Source organism: Eleutherodactylus coqui, chromosome 4 (genome assembly GCF_035609145.1).
Source record: "Eleutherodactylus coqui strain aEleCoq1 chromosome 4, aEleCoq1.hap1, whole genome shotgun sequence".
Lineage (NCBI taxonomy): Eukaryota > Metazoa > Chordata > Amphibia > Anura > Eleutherodactylidae > Eleutherodactylus > Eleutherodactylus coqui.
In genome coordinates this window covers 229539368-229555790 of record NC_089840.1, presented here as the reverse complement: position 1 = coordinate 229555790, position 16423 = coordinate 229539368, and the positions used below count along the sequence as shown (strand labels likewise).

Sequence of the window (16423 nt, the reverse complement as noted above, 5' to 3'; positions counted from 1 at the left end):
CGCTCGTTGAACGATTTTTTGGAACAATAATCATTCCGTGTCAAAGGGCCCGTAGGGTGGCACAGTGTGCGAATGCGGCTTGTGTGACGGGGTGCATCCGTAATGTGAGAGGGGCACTCCTGATGGCACTATTACTGTGTAGGGGCACAAAAGGGAACTCTTCAGGACTTGGTGGGGTTAGAGACATGAGTCTACACTAAAACATTTGCTGTCACATGGAGAATTGTCCCTGTTTTCGGTCTTTGCAAGTTGTGAGGTACACAGTGCCCCCTCCCAACACTGGCACCTGGATGTAACTGCACCCCTGTAGCTATAGAACTTTATGTATCTGGTTCATTCTCTCTCCGGTCGAATAGTAAACAAGCCTCTCCCGCCAGCCTCATCGTGTTGCCTTCACCTCACCAACAGGGTAACTGAGGTCTTTCAAGGGAAAGTAATTAATATTTCCCACATCTATTTCCCGCACTCCCTCCGCCATTGGCCGGTGAGATAATACAGCCTATGATTGGGTAGGAGCTGACGCGACACAGACGCGGTTCTGGAGGGGCTCACGAGTCAGGTGACCGGCTAGGATTTCGGGGTACTCTTTTTGAAAGCCATAGTGAAGTCTGGCGGAAGGACACAGTCTGCGCCGTGAGCCTCGTAGCATCTGACACGGGCGGAGCGGTACGCGTGTGTGTAGAGCAGCCGGCGCTCAGTGTCAGGCTGCCTCGGGCTGTGAGGGGGACACGGCGGCTGGAGCCGGCACAGAGTTCACTACAGTCCTGTCTCTCCGGGGCCGGGGGCAGGGGCAGTATGCGCGGCCACCGCTTATAGGAGGCAGCTCTCCCCGGATCCTCTTGTCTATTCTTCCCGGGACTGGAGGCCATGGCGCTGGGAGCGCGGCCGGAGCTGGTTGGGAAGCGATTCGTGTGTGTGGTCCGAGGAGGAGAGGAACCGCCGGAGCTCGGGGAGATTGGGCAGATCGGCCGATGGGGTTGGAGAGCCGGGGTCATAAGAGCCGTGACACACCGGGACAACAGCAACCTCGAACTAGCGGTAAGAGAAGTCTGGGGGCCCCTGCGCGACTACTGGGGGCCACAGAGTGACGTATGATAATAAACACATGTGCACAAGTTCTGCTGCCTCCACAGCTGGCATGCCAAGCTAACAGAGGGGGCAATAGTTTACGAGGGGGGGCAATTACATGTTTTTGGGCAGTTGAGTAAATTCCTTCACACTTTCTTCTAATTAATTCTAGAACTGTTGCTTCGTTAGTTGTCGGCGCCGCGTACGGTTGTACGGTTGTCCGCTCACGTTCACACGCCGCGTCTCATCGCAGCGTCATTCTGCGCTGTGTCGTGATGGTGGGGGGTGAAGGGTTTATTTTGCTACGTAGGGTAAATGAAGTGTGAATTTGGGGTAGATTGCGCCGTTGCCCCTGTTGGGTGACATCTTGCCCCTCCATGTGCGAAGCGGCGCTCCATGCTGTCCTCTACAACTTGCTCTGCCCGGATTGTTGTTGTTTGTTTTGTTCCCATTGTTACTTTTCTTTCCCTCTTCCTTTCGCTACATTGTTGCTATGAAGATGATCTGTAGATTCAGCCCTGATGGCTTGTTTGGGGGGCTCGCTGTGTCTTGTGGGGGGTCCCCAAGTCCATAAAGACGTGTTCTTCCAAGTTCTCCCTGCAGATGTGCTCCGCTCCTCGGTGGAAGTTGTCTTCCCTCGCTATTTCTTGTGTTTGCAGTCTGGCTCCTTGTCAGACGTGGACTGTTTATTCTTGATTCTCCCGGAGCATCTTGGAGATTTGCAGAAGGTCTGCTGATTTCTTCGGGGCTGTTCACATCTGCGTCGGAGGATCCGTTAAGGACCTGCGGCGCAGGCGAAAAAGTCAGGACTACTTCGTCCGGTAAAAATGCCGGGCAGGTGCAGGAAGCGAACGGACCCCGTTGTAATCCGTTATGAGATCCGTCCGTCCTGGGGGATCAGGAAAACGGATCCCTAGTGCAGATGTGAATTCTGCCTTACGTCGCGGTCTTGCATGTTTTGTTTACGTCCCTTTAAACCAGTTTTTTTTTCTTCTGCCTAGTAAGACATGTGTCACCGTCTCGGAGCTGGAAGGATTGTTGCTCATCTGAGTGAAGCGTAAAGATTGTAAGTTTATATGGAGACGGGAGAAAGTCTGGGGAGATGAATGGAGTCGGGGGGGGGGGGGGGGTGTTGGAATTCTTGCGGTTTGTTTTGGGGTGCTGGAGAATTGGGTCTTTCAGTGTATTGGATGCTTGTGGAATGTTTAAAGGGGCAGATGGACACTGTCATGGGGTGTGCAGTACGTTTGGGGTCCTATCTTTTGGGGTGCTGACAATATATGGCGTTGCGGTCTAAGCTGCAGGAGAGTTTTCTGGTTCGCGTCCTCGCTCTAGGTTGACAGTAGCGTGTATTTAGTGATTTAGGGGTTCTGCAGAGTTGGATGACTAGAGGAATGTATGGAGGGCCTATGCTTGAGCAATTGAGTTTTGGGGGGTTCACATTGGGGTCTGTGCAGTAGTTGATGCTTTGGGATGGGATTTTGCATGAAATCCTTGGGCTAGTCTGTTCTGTCCTTGAAACTGTTATTTTTCGTACTTGCGCAGCTTCGCTTGGCCTCCGTATTTGGTCCGTGAATCATTTGTGCGCTATGCGGTTTTCATGACCCCAAAAATTAAAACTGAAACAAGCCCAAATCTTTTTGTGTATCTTTAAAAAAAAAAAAAAAAAACCAAAAAAAAAAAACCAGCCCGTACATGGCATTCATGTGGATCAGAATAATACATGCGCCGTGTTATTTTATTTGTTTTTTTCCAACCGTCCGTGTCCGCATAACTTACTAGCATGTTTTGTACCATAGAGAATACGAACCCATATTATTAATTTTTTTTTTTTTAATTTTATTTTTATTTTTTTAATAAAAACTGCATACGGATTTTTTTTAAAAAGCGCTAATGTGGCGGAGGCCTTAAGAACATAGTGACCGGCTAGTGTCTGCCCGTCCTCGCTATCTAGATTTGTTGTGTACTAGACATAACAGCGATTTTTATTTCCTATCGCCCTCCCCCCACTCTTTTGTGTAACAGTATAGCAAATTTTCTGCATGATGCCGGGCCTCCTAGCGAGAAGGATGGGGTTAAGTGTCAGTAGGTTTGATCATAAAACAGCCTCCTTTTCAATTCCAGAAGGCCCCAGAGTACCCCGCTTGTGATATATTACCCCCAACCCCCCAAGCTTAATAGAAACAGTCTGAGGGGCTGGATGCATAGCTACAGATGTGTCTCTCCAGCCATTTTTCCTCCGTGTCGTGCAGCCCTCCCCCCCCCTATCCATTTTCATGTGATTTACTGTAGTTTCTGCTTGTCCAGTGCTTTGCATCTACATCTCTCAAGGGGGTCTTACAGCACTGGAAAAGCTCTTGTTGGAAAGGATAGACTGGAAAAGGAAAAAAAAAAGTGTCCGCTCCAGAGGCGGCAGTGTGTTCCCCTCTAGTTGGGACTGTTATTCTAAGGGGTGTAGGAATGTTGTGCAGCGGCCAGGAGCACCGCTGCTCTCGGCACAACATGTGTGTATGGACTCATTCCCCCTCTTTCTTGCCTTCTCGGTCATTATCTGCAGTGACTGAGCCAGTGTCAGGCTGGGACAAGGCTACATATCATGGAGCCAAGACATCTTTCCCTCCCCCTAGCATTTGCTAAGGTTCATTGAGGTCAGCAGACTTCCTTCACATTGTGTAGTTCTGCGCTCTCCGGGATACAGAATGAGTCAAAGCTTTACCAAGAGCGAGGAATCCCTGGATGGGGGCGAAAATGGGTTTAACTCCTTTCCTTCCGACATGGGGTGACGTGACCGTAGATGCTGCAGGCTTAGGGGGTTAGTAGACTAGGCTGGATTCACACAGGGGCCACTTTCCCGCTCCAGTTCCAAGATGGAAAAAGAACCCGTTCATTTGAAAGGGTTAATTCACACTAGCGATTTTTCTTAGTCCGAGTCAGAAAAACTGCTGCGTATCCTATTTTGGACTCTTCTTCTTCAAGAATCCTCTGTTTTCTATGGGAGCGTTGAGCAAAAACAAAAAATACATCGTAATTGCGTGCCACAAGAATTGCGCATGTGAATATGATGCTCTTTTAATCTAGATTACTATGGGGACCACGTGAAAAAAAAAAAAAGCCAGGGAGTGAAGAGCGGAGAAATCCGCCTGTGAAAATGCGTGAAAACACAGAAAACGGTCAGATTTTCACTAAACAAAATTATGCTCGCCCGTGTGAAAACAGCCGTAGGCCATAGGGCTCTTGCGTTTTCTTTGCTGCGTTTTTTTTTTTTTTTAAACGCGAAAGTCAATAGGACTTTTTAATGTTAAAAACGCATCACCTCGCACGAAAATCGGTGCATTTTTAACATTAGAAAGTCCTACTGGCTTTCCCATAAAAAAAAACGTATAAGGCCGTATTTACATGGGTGAGCGCAATATAGGTCCTAGAAAACTCCAATATAGGTCCTAGAAAACTCCAATAGAGGTCCTAGAAAACTCCAATAGAGGTCCTAGAAAAAGACCATTATCACACTTGTAAACTTGCAATTACATCGGAGGCTGCAATACGTTTTGCACGTGAAAATAAAATGCGTCACACTCGTATGCAAATTGCATTTACATGTGAATACGATGTGATTTATTGTGTTTTTTTTGTATCGCCCAAAAAGAGGACATGTGATTTTTTTTCTATCTGGAACTTTCGGTATGAGAGAAAAAAATCGCGGATGTGTATAAACACATAGAAACAGAGTCTCATCCATTGTAGGCTCTGACAGCCAACAGACCCTTAATAGACAAGTAGAATATTTACACACCATTTTTTTTTTTCACGCGGACAAAAAAGTTGCGTTATGTCTTATTTTGGTCCGTTTCCATAGATGAGAATAAGTCATGATGCACGTGAAGGGCTCTGTGAACATCGGACAGCACACATCCGTGTACTAGCCAATACTTTTGGCATGTACCACACAGGTGTGCCAATGACCTAAGACATACACCACATGTTTGCTAGCCTGCCAGACGCCAAAGGGCATCCTTTTGGCCTCCGTTGGACGAAGAAAACCCTGCAGATACATTTGTCCTATACACCAAACGCAGGCTAAAAACGTAATGTGACCATTGTATTGCTTCCACAAGTACAGATCGTAGGAAATGGTAACCTAATATTTTGCGCACCGCTGTGGGTTGCTGTCTGGGGTTTACGTCACAGCTGCCGACGATGGCATTATGGTGGAATCCACGAATAGAAGCGAACAGAAGCGTTCACTCACAATAGTGGAATCTAGACACCCAAGTGGCGTCCTTGTGAAGGGTTCCATTCATTTCCGTTATATCTGGAATATAGCAGAGCGGACTGTTATTTTATGCTCCAAATGTAACGGAAATTAATCAGTTATTGTCACAAAGACACCAAAGTGACGGCCGTTTCACTAAAACAATGAACGCATCCGTTAGTTTCCATCTGGGGGGTCTGCCATAATGCTGTTTATGGCGGATGTGATGGAATCCCAACAGCGCTACTTGGGGAAGCAATCCAATAGTCACATTATGTTTTTAGCCAATGTCTGGTGTATACAGTAGGCAAAGCTCTTAATGTATCTGTAGGGCCTTGTTCATCTGACACCGGCCTAAAGGATGTCCTTTTGGCTTTTGTCAGGGTGATAAACATGTGGTGGACATCTTTTACAATGGAGCGATATATCCTACTGCTAGCCTGCAACAGAAGGCTGCTGGAGACCTTCCCAATGGCGGAGGTCTCATGAAGTTTTAGTCCTAGAACACACTATACCTACATGTGCGTCTGAGCAAGGAATGTAGAGGTGACTTTATTTTTTTTTTATCTGAGGCTGCCATCTTGAAATATTGCTGATGAAGTTGTTTTTGTGTTGTATGCAAATTAGCAGTGGACACTCCGATAATCATTCCGGGCTTCCACCCTGCGTCTTCAACTCAAACATGCCCCCTTCTTGGCTCTGCCTGCTGGAGATGACGTACCTTCCACCAAACGCGTCAACACTGGTATCGGGTGCGTGATTCCTACCTGAGAGGGCGTCACAACGTATAGGCCCGATCCGTCAGTGTGGTGCGTTGGGTGGAACACAGAACCTCTCCAGCAGGCGGCACGTCATTCATCAAAGAAGGGGTGCGTTTGAGTTAAAGAGGCAGGGAGAAAGTCTGGACCGCCCATTGGACAGTCCACCGTTAATTTGCATACAATGCTGGAAAAACTTCAACTTCGCAGTTGAAAAAAAAAATACTTCTGTATTCCTTGTGCGGACGCACATGTATATGTATGTATTGTTCTTCTAAGTGCGATTGTTCTCAGTGAGAGAAACCAAGTAATCTTGTAGATATACCTTTTAATAGCTAACAAAAATACATGATGTTACAGCAAGCTTTGGAACCTCTCAGGGTCCTTCCTCAGGCATTAGTAGGTTCAAAAGCTCGCTATAACAACGTGTATTTTTGTTAGCCATTAAAAGGGATCATATCTACAAGATTACTTGGATTCTCTTACTGAGAACAATCACACTTAGAAGAAAAATAACATCCTTAAAGTGTGATGTGACTTAAGTGAGACCCCATATAGAAGCACTCTCTTGGCCTCCACTTCTCGGCCGGTACCCGGTGGACACTCACTTTGGGTTACCGAATCACAGATTACTGGATGCGCCTTTTAAATGCCTTGTACATTATGCCTGCTCTCATCTATTACAGCCCGTATAGAAGACAGGATCCCCACAACTGCTTAGGTTCATTAGCTGGAAATTGACAGCTCTGGCCCTTTTACTGCGGCCGCCTTTTGTTTTCTCTCCAGCTATTCTGTATACTCTCTGTCGTCATTCAATCTCTGCCAGCAGCTCTCCGTCTTGGTATGGAGAGAGGCCAAACAGCTGGAAGGAAATTCTGTACAGCTGGCATCTCTTAGCTGTGCGCACCCATCCTCCTCCGAGCTGCAGGCTATTGCCAAATTTAATGTCTCAACTTCAGATTGTGTGTAGTAGTAAATTACTGGATGACCTCTCCTGTCTTGTGCCTCCATAAACAGCGCTGATTCGTTCTGCCTAAACCCGTGGAAGACTAATGGAGATTTTTTTTTTCCCTCCTCCTTTTTTCTTGCTGCTTTGAAATGTTACTTGGTTCCTAGTTGGTTATAACTGTATCAATATGTTGCAATCCTCCTGTAATTGAAGTGCATTCGAATGCGGTTCTCTTGAGGACATTTCTGCACTTGTCGTATACTCTAGGCGGTGTAGCAGAGCTGAGTTTCTAATAAGGTAGGTATCTGGTGAGATGTTGCATTCTCCGTAGGGCGGACGGGAAGTCCTCTGCACCAACCCAACTTGAATTATCGGCCTATGGAAAGGATCCCATATATTAGAGGGACCGCTGTTTTGGGGCTTATATTGTGCCTAAGAGCAACTCGGAATTGTATGTAAAAAATAATAATAATTTAGCTTTGAACATGGCTGCCTTCTTGAAGATCCTACATTGGCAGTTGCCATGGTGATGTTAGCGGCTGTAGTTTGGCCCTTATGCCTTACACTTACGTGCTCAGACAGTGAATTAGCTGGAGTATGAAGGTAACTGTTCTGCTGTTGCGTGCCTATTGTATTGGAGCGCTGCAGAGGTGGCACTGTTTTCAATGAGGACTATATAGAAGATACCGCTTTAGTATCGGCGCTACTGTAGACCTGGCCTTGTAGGTTGTTTAATGTTTAAAATGAAATTTTGTAATATTTTTGTTTTTTTTTTCTTCAAAGAGAACAAAGCAAATTATATTGCAAATATTAAAGGGATTGTTTATTTGTAAACTACTGATAGACTATTCCTAGGACAGGCCATCAATAGTAGACCCATGCTGAACTGTTTGCCGGGCCGCTGTGCGTATATACTGAGCTGTTTTCTACAGGAAGCAGACAGCTCCGTTTTCACTGCAGTGGCCAGGTTAGGTATTACAGGCCATTCACTTCAATGGGTACTTTGGCTGCAATACCCAGCCTGGCCACTGAAGAGAGAATGGATCTGTCTGCTTCCTGCAGAAATCAGCTCGGTGCATGCGCACACTGGCCCGGCGAACAATTCATCAGCATGGCTCCTTAGTTGCAGACCCCCACTGATTGATGGCTTATACTGCAGATAGGCCATTGGTGCTTTACAACTGGACAGTTCCTTTAGGAAAACTACAATGCTGCGCTGCATCCTTCTACTGATGGCGGCGTGTACGATGTGCTCAAGGTGTATGTATGACGCAGTTGTCCCCTTGTTTAACCCACCTTTGAATGGGCAAGGCTAGACCATGTTTACCCAGATTGCCTTTAGAACGCCCTAGTAGGCCCTGGTATTGTTACTGCTATCTATGAATCACTGACCTTTCAAAAACGGCAAGTAACAACATCCAATCCTGCTCTGCCTTAAAGGCGTTACCCAGCAAAATCCACAGGATAGGTTTTCAGTGTTTGTTCATTGGGGATCCAACAGCTGGGATTTACAGGGGTCATGAGAACGAAATACTCCAAGCACCTCTAAGTGAGTGGAGCGATGGTGTGCATGCTCCATTCACTGATTATGTGCTTTGCTATGTCAGTCAGTCCTATAGAAGGGCACCACTGCTATATTTGTTCAAAGGGGTTCTGGGTGCGCAATTTTATGATTTCTGGGGTCTCGGCGATCATAAATTTATCACCTATAATAAACTATATTGGTCAGATAACCCCTTTAACAAATAGTGGAGCCAAAAAAGATTTTTGTTTTTAAAAAAAATAAAAATACATGTTCTCTATTTAGGATACAAAAAAACTTTTAGTGTGCGAACAAGCCCTAGAGGTACAGCGTGGCCTCCTAATCTGGTGCGAAACGATGGCCCAAACACACTCCTGCCAATAGGCTTGGTCTTTGTTTGGAGCCTTCAACGCAGATCCTGTAGGCAGGACTTTTTTGTTGGGATAGCATGACAGGAGTCGAAGAAACCTCATTACAGTCAATGGCATCCTTTCTGTGCCTTTTGGTTCAGTCACAGAATGGAACCGTTCAGAAAGGGGATTCTGTATCCCTGCTCTCATAATGGTGTCAAAAAATGGAATCCCCAACTTAGACGTGAACACGGCCTAAGGAGGACTATGTATGGCAGAAGATCACTAGCAGATCCATACAATTGCTTAGTTCATGATACTAACTTTATATAGCACCAACATTTTCTGCAGCACCATGCCCCCGTTTCGGTTCACAATCTAAATTCCAAGTTAAAGGGGTTGTTCTGAAACTATTGATTGGCTTAGCCCTAGGATAGGCCATCAGTAGTAGATCAGTGACGATTCACCACCGGGATCCCCGCTGATAAGCTGGTGTACTTGTACGCTACAGGAAGCATATGGCTCCTTCTCCACTCCAGTGGTCCAGCTTGGTATTATGTTGAAAGTTACCATTCACTGCATTAGAAACGTGACCTGTAATGCCAAGCCTGGCCACTACAGTGGAAACGGAGCCATCTGCTTTCTGCGAAAATGAGTGTTTTGCCGGGGTGCATACACAGCAAATAGCTGATGGAGTGGGATTCTGGGCGGCAGATCCTTGCTGATCTACTATAGATGGCCTGTCCCATGGATAATTGTTTATAACTGGACGGCGCCATTAACTTATCCGTATGCTTTTACACTGTGGAAGGAACTTGAAGAAACTAGGCATAATCTACAAACTTCATGCAGATGGCATTTTTGGTTGGACTCGAGCTCCATAATGGGCATGCATCTGGCGGATTTGCTGCAGATTTTCCAAACTGGAAACATTTTGCACCCTTTGTTGCAAATTTTGACACTGATCTACACCAGACTTCGCAAAATTGGTGTCAAACTCCACCAAAATCTGTCGCGTGTGATTGCATCTATAATCCCAATCTTGTAAGTTCACAGTGCTATTGTGTATACAGCCCCATGTCATGGACATAGCCCAGAAAACTGATCGACGGACCCCATTGCATCCATTGGGTGTCGTGTCCGGTTTGTGCTGAATTCCAGCTTTTTCTTAAATTTCATTCTTCGCCTTCAATGATGAACAGAAAACCAAGCGGAGATGTGATTGAAGCCTTCTAATAAAGCTATGATGGTTCTTGTCTAGATGATGGTCGCGGGGTGGCCGGCTGTGCTACAGTCTTATATCAGCACTCGGCCTGTTGGTAGAGGTACTCTCTGGGTTCTTATGTCCATACCAGACATGGATGATGTCACTGACTGTTTTGCGCCTCTCGTAACTAATATCTATGGTTCTCTGCGCTCTCCTTAATGAGATCTAATGAGTCGGTCTGAAGTTTGAGGCTACATCTTGCACAATGGTCTCCTTGCAGGTCTCGCTGGCTCTTGTTCCTCACAGCTCCCGGGAGAGGTTGTCGCTGACGGATGCAGCTGCAGAGATGGGGGAGCGTTCATGCTTTGGTTTCATGGTAGACTGGATTTACCTCCAGGGATAAGGAAACACGTCGTTGATTACATTAGAGACCGCTCTTATTTAGTCGGCTGCCTGCATATTGGTGGCGGCATATGATGCTTGACTGTGTTGTAGAACATACAACATGTGACCATAAATACACATCATGCTGAATAATAAAGAAGCTCTTGCGTTGGTCATATTCTTGTACGGCTGTAGACCTTGCATTTAGGCTCCATGTCAGACCAAGACCTTTTGTCTGTCTGTATATAATGGTCTGATTTTGTATAGCGCCAACTTATTCCACAGCGCTTTCAGGTAATTTATTTATTGAATGATCAGCGATCAGTTAGCAGGAATTCACAGAGATACAGCTGATACTATTGTTTCAGCTGTATTCCGCTCCCTGAAGACAGGCGGGATATGAAGAATACGGCGGTCTAGCTGTGTTCTTCATCCCCCACTCGGAGCGCTCGGCTGTATAACGGCAAGGCGCTCCGAGCAGGAACAGCTGAATGCAAAAGACAAGCTTTTTATCCTGCCCTCTCATGAGCTGTATGATGCACAGCTTTCTTCTTATTTATATAGTAGCAATGCAGAGAAAGCTGTCAATCAGCGGCTTGAGGGCAGGGACAGCCTGCGTACTGGATCATGAGAGCTGGCATTGCAACAGATAAACTGTGAGCTTAACTAGAATAGACACGCTGATTGCAGAAAAATATCACAGGGCTGCAGTTAGCTTGTCTGACGTTACCGAAGGCCACATACATTAGGGGTGTCAGTCCTTTTCACCAAGGGCCACATCAGTCTTATAGTTCCTTCAATGGGATGATTGTAATTGTGCTAATGTATAATAAGGGCTCGTTAGAAAACATTGATTGCAATGGGTTAGTTCACACGAGCATATTGTTTCATGTGGTGCGCGAACGTGTGAAAAAATAGATGGCGTGACCTATTTTGGTTCTTATTTCGCACCACCATATGCCATTGAAGTGGATGGGTCGGGACAAGTATGCAGGAAACCTGCCTATTTGCGCACTATTTCAATGGGCCTATTTTTTTAATTTTTTTCATGCGGTGTATTAACGCTTACAAAAACACCAGAGTAGCTGAAAAATGTGGGCGGTACACACAGACACTAGGTGGAGAGGTCAGCGGTCAGAGACTGCATGGCTGCCGCTGGACGGGAGATGCAGGCAGGGTGAGTAGAGTGCCTGCTAGGTTTGATGCATGGCCAGTGTGCCACATGAAATGAGGGGGCAGACCTTGTGTTTGACGTGTGCATTAGATCAATGATTGGATGACCATCTAACATGTATGACTGCCTCTTCACTCTCCTTCTAATGGCCGATATTGGACTCTATGATGATCAGGGCTCCTTGGGGGCCGTAGCATCACTTCCAAGACTCCTGGTTCTTCCTTACTCTTTAAATAGTTGTCAATGACATTGGCTGGATCAGGATCTAGGAGCCCGAGCAGGGGGAGGCCGCCCTGCAGCCAATTAAAAACTGGGGGCGTGCCCAGGATGTCAAGCAGCCTGTATTTTGTCACCACCCACACTTCCGGTGGTGACAAGATACAATAATACCAACTAGATGTTCGGGGTGCAGATTAAATTTGGATCCAATCAGACGCCTTCTATTTTTGAAAACTACCTTCTTTTCCAGCATTTTTCCACACCTGCCTAATACCTCTGCACAGCACTATATATAAGGGGGTCAGGAAGAATGGCTGTCGGCTGAGTGAGCATTTGGCATTACTTGCTTTGAGGCTCAGGTTGCTATGTGGAGGCCGTCCTAACAAACTATTATTTGAATGTTCTTTGGCTTTTACACTGAATTCTAGCGGCCAAGAGAAAGCTCGATGTTAAATAAATGAAGCGATTCCCTGATATATTTACTGAATTGTTCCCGTTATCGGAGGGAGCGATCTGAAAATAGAATAGCGCTGCTAGACGAAAGTTTGTTCCCTTCAGTTTCCCTGCCAGCAACCACAGGCTGGGATTTAAAGTAACCCTCTGGGTAAAGTTTGGGATTACTTGTAGCATTGTGTATTGCCTATTACCCCTGTGTCCACTGTGAGGTGGGGGTGTACCAGTCTGTCTCTCTGCTGTCCAACTTACCTCCTTGATTCCACAAAGTACTAGTAAAGGCCAGGAAAACCCATGGGAAACTAACTTATCAGCTTCAACGGGTTTCTTAATGTTAACGTATAAGTCCTTTTATCCTGGATACGGAATGCTGCCAACATCTTATGTGAGTTTTTTTATTACCTTTTTATATATGCTGCTCAAAAAATTAAGGGATTTGCTTGAAGGGAGTAAACTATTGATGACCGACCCATCAACAGGATGGTTGGTTGATGGGGGTCTGCCTCTTAGAATCCCTGCTGGTCAGCTGATTGAAGTGCCTGAGACAGTCAGATGAGCGCCACGGCCACTTCAGTCTATACAAAGTATAGCACCGTATGTTTTATAGTGGCTGTTTCTGGTATAGCAGCTCAGTCTCGTTCACTTGGTGAACCAATGACTCTTCAACGTCTGTCGTGCTCAATGTAACCCTCTTCTCATTTGTAAGGAGCACAGAGCACTAATGGCCGACCTGGTGTTCTCTGGCAAATGCCAATTGAGTTGGACGGTGTGGGGGCTGTGAGGACAGGTCACGCTACAGGACGTCGGGCCCTCATGCCAGAGGAATTGTCTGCGGCCACCATTTGTGAGACCATTTCCTTTTTGGGGGATGTTTTTGTGTTGCCTCTCCAGCACACCTCTTGTCACTTTCATTTGCACCAAAGCAGGTGAGATTGATTCCTAATCGCATATGTTTTTAGGCTGCGTTCACACGTGGAGTTCTTTGTTGCACTTTTCAAGTGCAGTTTAAAACACCACCTCAAAAAAGTAATTTTTTTTTTTTTTTTAATGCAGTTTTTAATTGCGGTTGAAAAAAAAAAAAACACCAATAAGCCATGTATGAATGGAGCCTGAGGCTAACTTCACACGGGCGATTGCAATATCAGGCCACGAATCCTGCTCGCCAACATGCGATTTACCCCTGGATGCAAGGCGTTTCTATCTTAAAACGGCCTTGCGTCACTTGGAGAACTAGCAATCCTTCTGACAGCCACGCAGGAGGATCGCAGAGTTTCTCTGATTGTTTTCAATGGGGAAACCTGGCATCATAATGCGTGCCACTAGCATGTGGTACCATGCTGCCCCCTGCATCCCTGAAAACGGGCAAAAACAAATATCACGCGATTTTCTCGGCTGTGGGAAAACGGTCTAAGGGTGCGTTTGTGCGTGCAATTTTAGAAGCAAAAACTAAAAAAGGAGCCGATGTATCCGTCCTTTATGGTTTACCTCAATTTATGATCCTTTCCCGGTATTGGCTTTCAAAAAAAAAAAAAAAAAACAGCCTGAACAAGTCCTGCATGTGTGAACACACCCTAAAGGTCCTTTCACACGGGCCGACAGTCGTTTAGACGGCTGCATGAGCGCTGACGTCACCGCTAAGGTCATTGCCGCTCGCGTAGTGCATTGACTGATCTGACTGGTCAGAACTGCTCATGTGGGCAGAACCGGCCAATCAAAGCAGGTATAGACCAATGATGTGTTCTGATGCACAATATGCAGCAGGTAATCAGAGAGGTGGTGCAGCCATCTTCATTGGTCCAGGACCAGAGGGTCGCTTTAAGTGTTCCCTTAATTTCGTTTGAGCCATGTATATCCCAAAAGAATATCAATAATTCAAGTGTAATGATTTGTCCTTCACACGGATGGTTAAACATGTACTTTAATTGCCCTCCTTAGGACATCTTCACTTTCTGGTGGCTTCAAGTCATCCTGAGTCTCCCTCATTAAGACATAGAAGGATGTTCCTCGGCTGACATTGTTCACCGTCTGACATCTGGGTCTCATTTTCTAATTCCTCAGGCTTGTTTATTTTGTTCCCTATCTCCGAGAACCCCCTTGTGGTAGAGCAGGATGCAGCTCCCCCCTCGCTGGCTTCCTGCACTTCTTGCTGGCAGCCCCCGAAGCTCATCAAAAAAATGAAAACAGTCTTGGCATGGATGTGATCTTTTGTTTTAACCGCTTAGTAGATGGGACATTAATATGTACGAAGAGGCCGCAAGGAAAAGGTTGAAATGTTCTTGGCTCCATCTGGAAGTGCAGCAGTGACCCCCAACCTGCTATCAAACGTGACCTTGCTGCATAGAAGAAACAGGAGGGAAGACCTTCATCTTACTGTAATGAATAGGCTATATGCCGGACCCTTAACAATGCAGGGCTGCACTGGAAACCACCTTATGATGATATATATATATATATATATATATCTATCAGCATATGAAATGCCATAATTGTCTCCCAACACCCTTTTATTGTGGTTGATAATTTTATATTAATTAAGAATTAATTTCCAGGTAAAGAGCCAAATTAGGTGAATTCCTGTTGGCAGAATGCATTGCGAATGTTAATTCTTTATACGGAATATTCGGCTTAGTCACGTCTGGAATAGACTTGTCATCTTAAATACAGATGTGCTGAATCCTGGACAAATATGTGAGTCAGCAAAGCGGGCTGTGAAGTGACATCAGTCATTGTGAAACTGCGCGGAGGCATCCTCTCATTATTGTGTTGGTATTCCCCGCAGGTCTCTCTCTCGCCAAGCGTCTGGGTGGAGGGGCTATAGCCGGGGAAGTGGCAGATTTATTATACTCCCTTTTTTTTCCTTTCCCTAATTTTTTTTATAGTGTGTGTGTGTGTATATATTTATTTTGATTAATTTCCATAGAAACTGAGTGGGCAGACCTCCAGGAATACAGATCTACGTAACAGTCAGGTCATCCATGTACTTTGGAGTCCGTGAATGGGGCGAGCCACGACGAATCTGCACCAGGGTCTTCCAAGCATCCCTAATGGGTTGCACTTGAAAGCAGTTTTTGTTTGTTTTTGTTTCCCCCCCCCCCCCCCCCCCCAGAATGTTTATTTGCATACCCTTTTTCCCAAGTTGCATTGCCTGGTTAGAAGACTCACTGTAGCAATTTGGGGGTCTCCACAATATGAGAGATTCCCCCCCCCCCCCCCCCAGATTAGCAGAATGTTGCAGCCAATGGCACTGGGCAACTATTGGTTAAGGGTATGATGGTGTGCTGCGGGTGAAAAGGGGCCTTTATTATAGGGCTCCCAGTAATTGAAAATACCCCCAGCTGGTAAATATTATACAAATTTTTTTTTTTATTTTTTATTTTGTCACTTGCAAGTTTCCATCTACATGCAGTCATATTGTTCTCATCTGGGCATTGCCAACATTTAGAGAATGATTGGATATCGCGCAGGGCCATAGCTAAAGGCTCATGGACCCTAGTGCCAAAGTTTGACTTGGGAGCCCCCTAACTTCTCTTAACCCCTTACCGGTAAAGACTGACCGATACTAGTTGACAATCATGCGACCTCTGTAGTGCGTCTAATGGTTCTAGCAGATCTGATATAGACAAACATCTGGTCTTAATCCGTTGCAGGTTTTCCCTGGTGCGCTTGGGTTAGTTTGGTTCATCGGGGCAAGGACTCAACCAGTCATGAGGGCCAGGAGTCGATTAATAAATGCAGATTATATTATGAAACTGTGCAGCATAGAAGGGCTCTTGCTGAAGGAGAAGCAAGAGATGTCTCGGTGCTTTCAACAAAGCTTAGTTCTTAATATCTAGTAGATGTATAGTAAGGAGCAGCTGTTGGCTCTCCTCAAGTGTCTGTTTTTAAGAAATACTTGCAAGGGTGGGTTCACATCTGCGCTCAGGGGTTCCGTTCGGGAAGCAGGAAAGGGGAATCCCCCCTGGCTGAAAGGCTCTGTCTTATGACTGAACCAAACTTTGCTGAATAGACCCCATTGACTATAATTGGGTCTGTTCGATTTCTGCTCAGCTGACTTTTTTTCCCCAGCAGTTTTAGGTTTGTTTTTTTAAAT

The 16423-nt window shown here is 45.8% G+C and overlaps 1 protein-coding gene across 2 annotated transcripts in view; it reads left to right on the top strand.

The window, feature by feature from the left end:
* The first annotated feature begins 731 nt into the window (after positions 1–731).
* JMJD1C (jumonji domain containing 1C) overlaps positions 732–16423 on the top strand; it is a 226024-nt gene continuing 210332 nt past the window's right edge. The window contains exon 1 of one of the 2 annotated variants that reach the window (XM_066600820.1): positions 732–1038. In XM_066600820.1, coding sequence (XP_066456917.1) covers positions 868–1038 — 171 coding nt within the window. In that variant the 5' untranslated portion in view covers positions 732–867. The remainder of the gene's footprint in view (positions 1039–16423) is intronic. The other variant, XM_066600821.1, reaches the window with a different exon arrangement.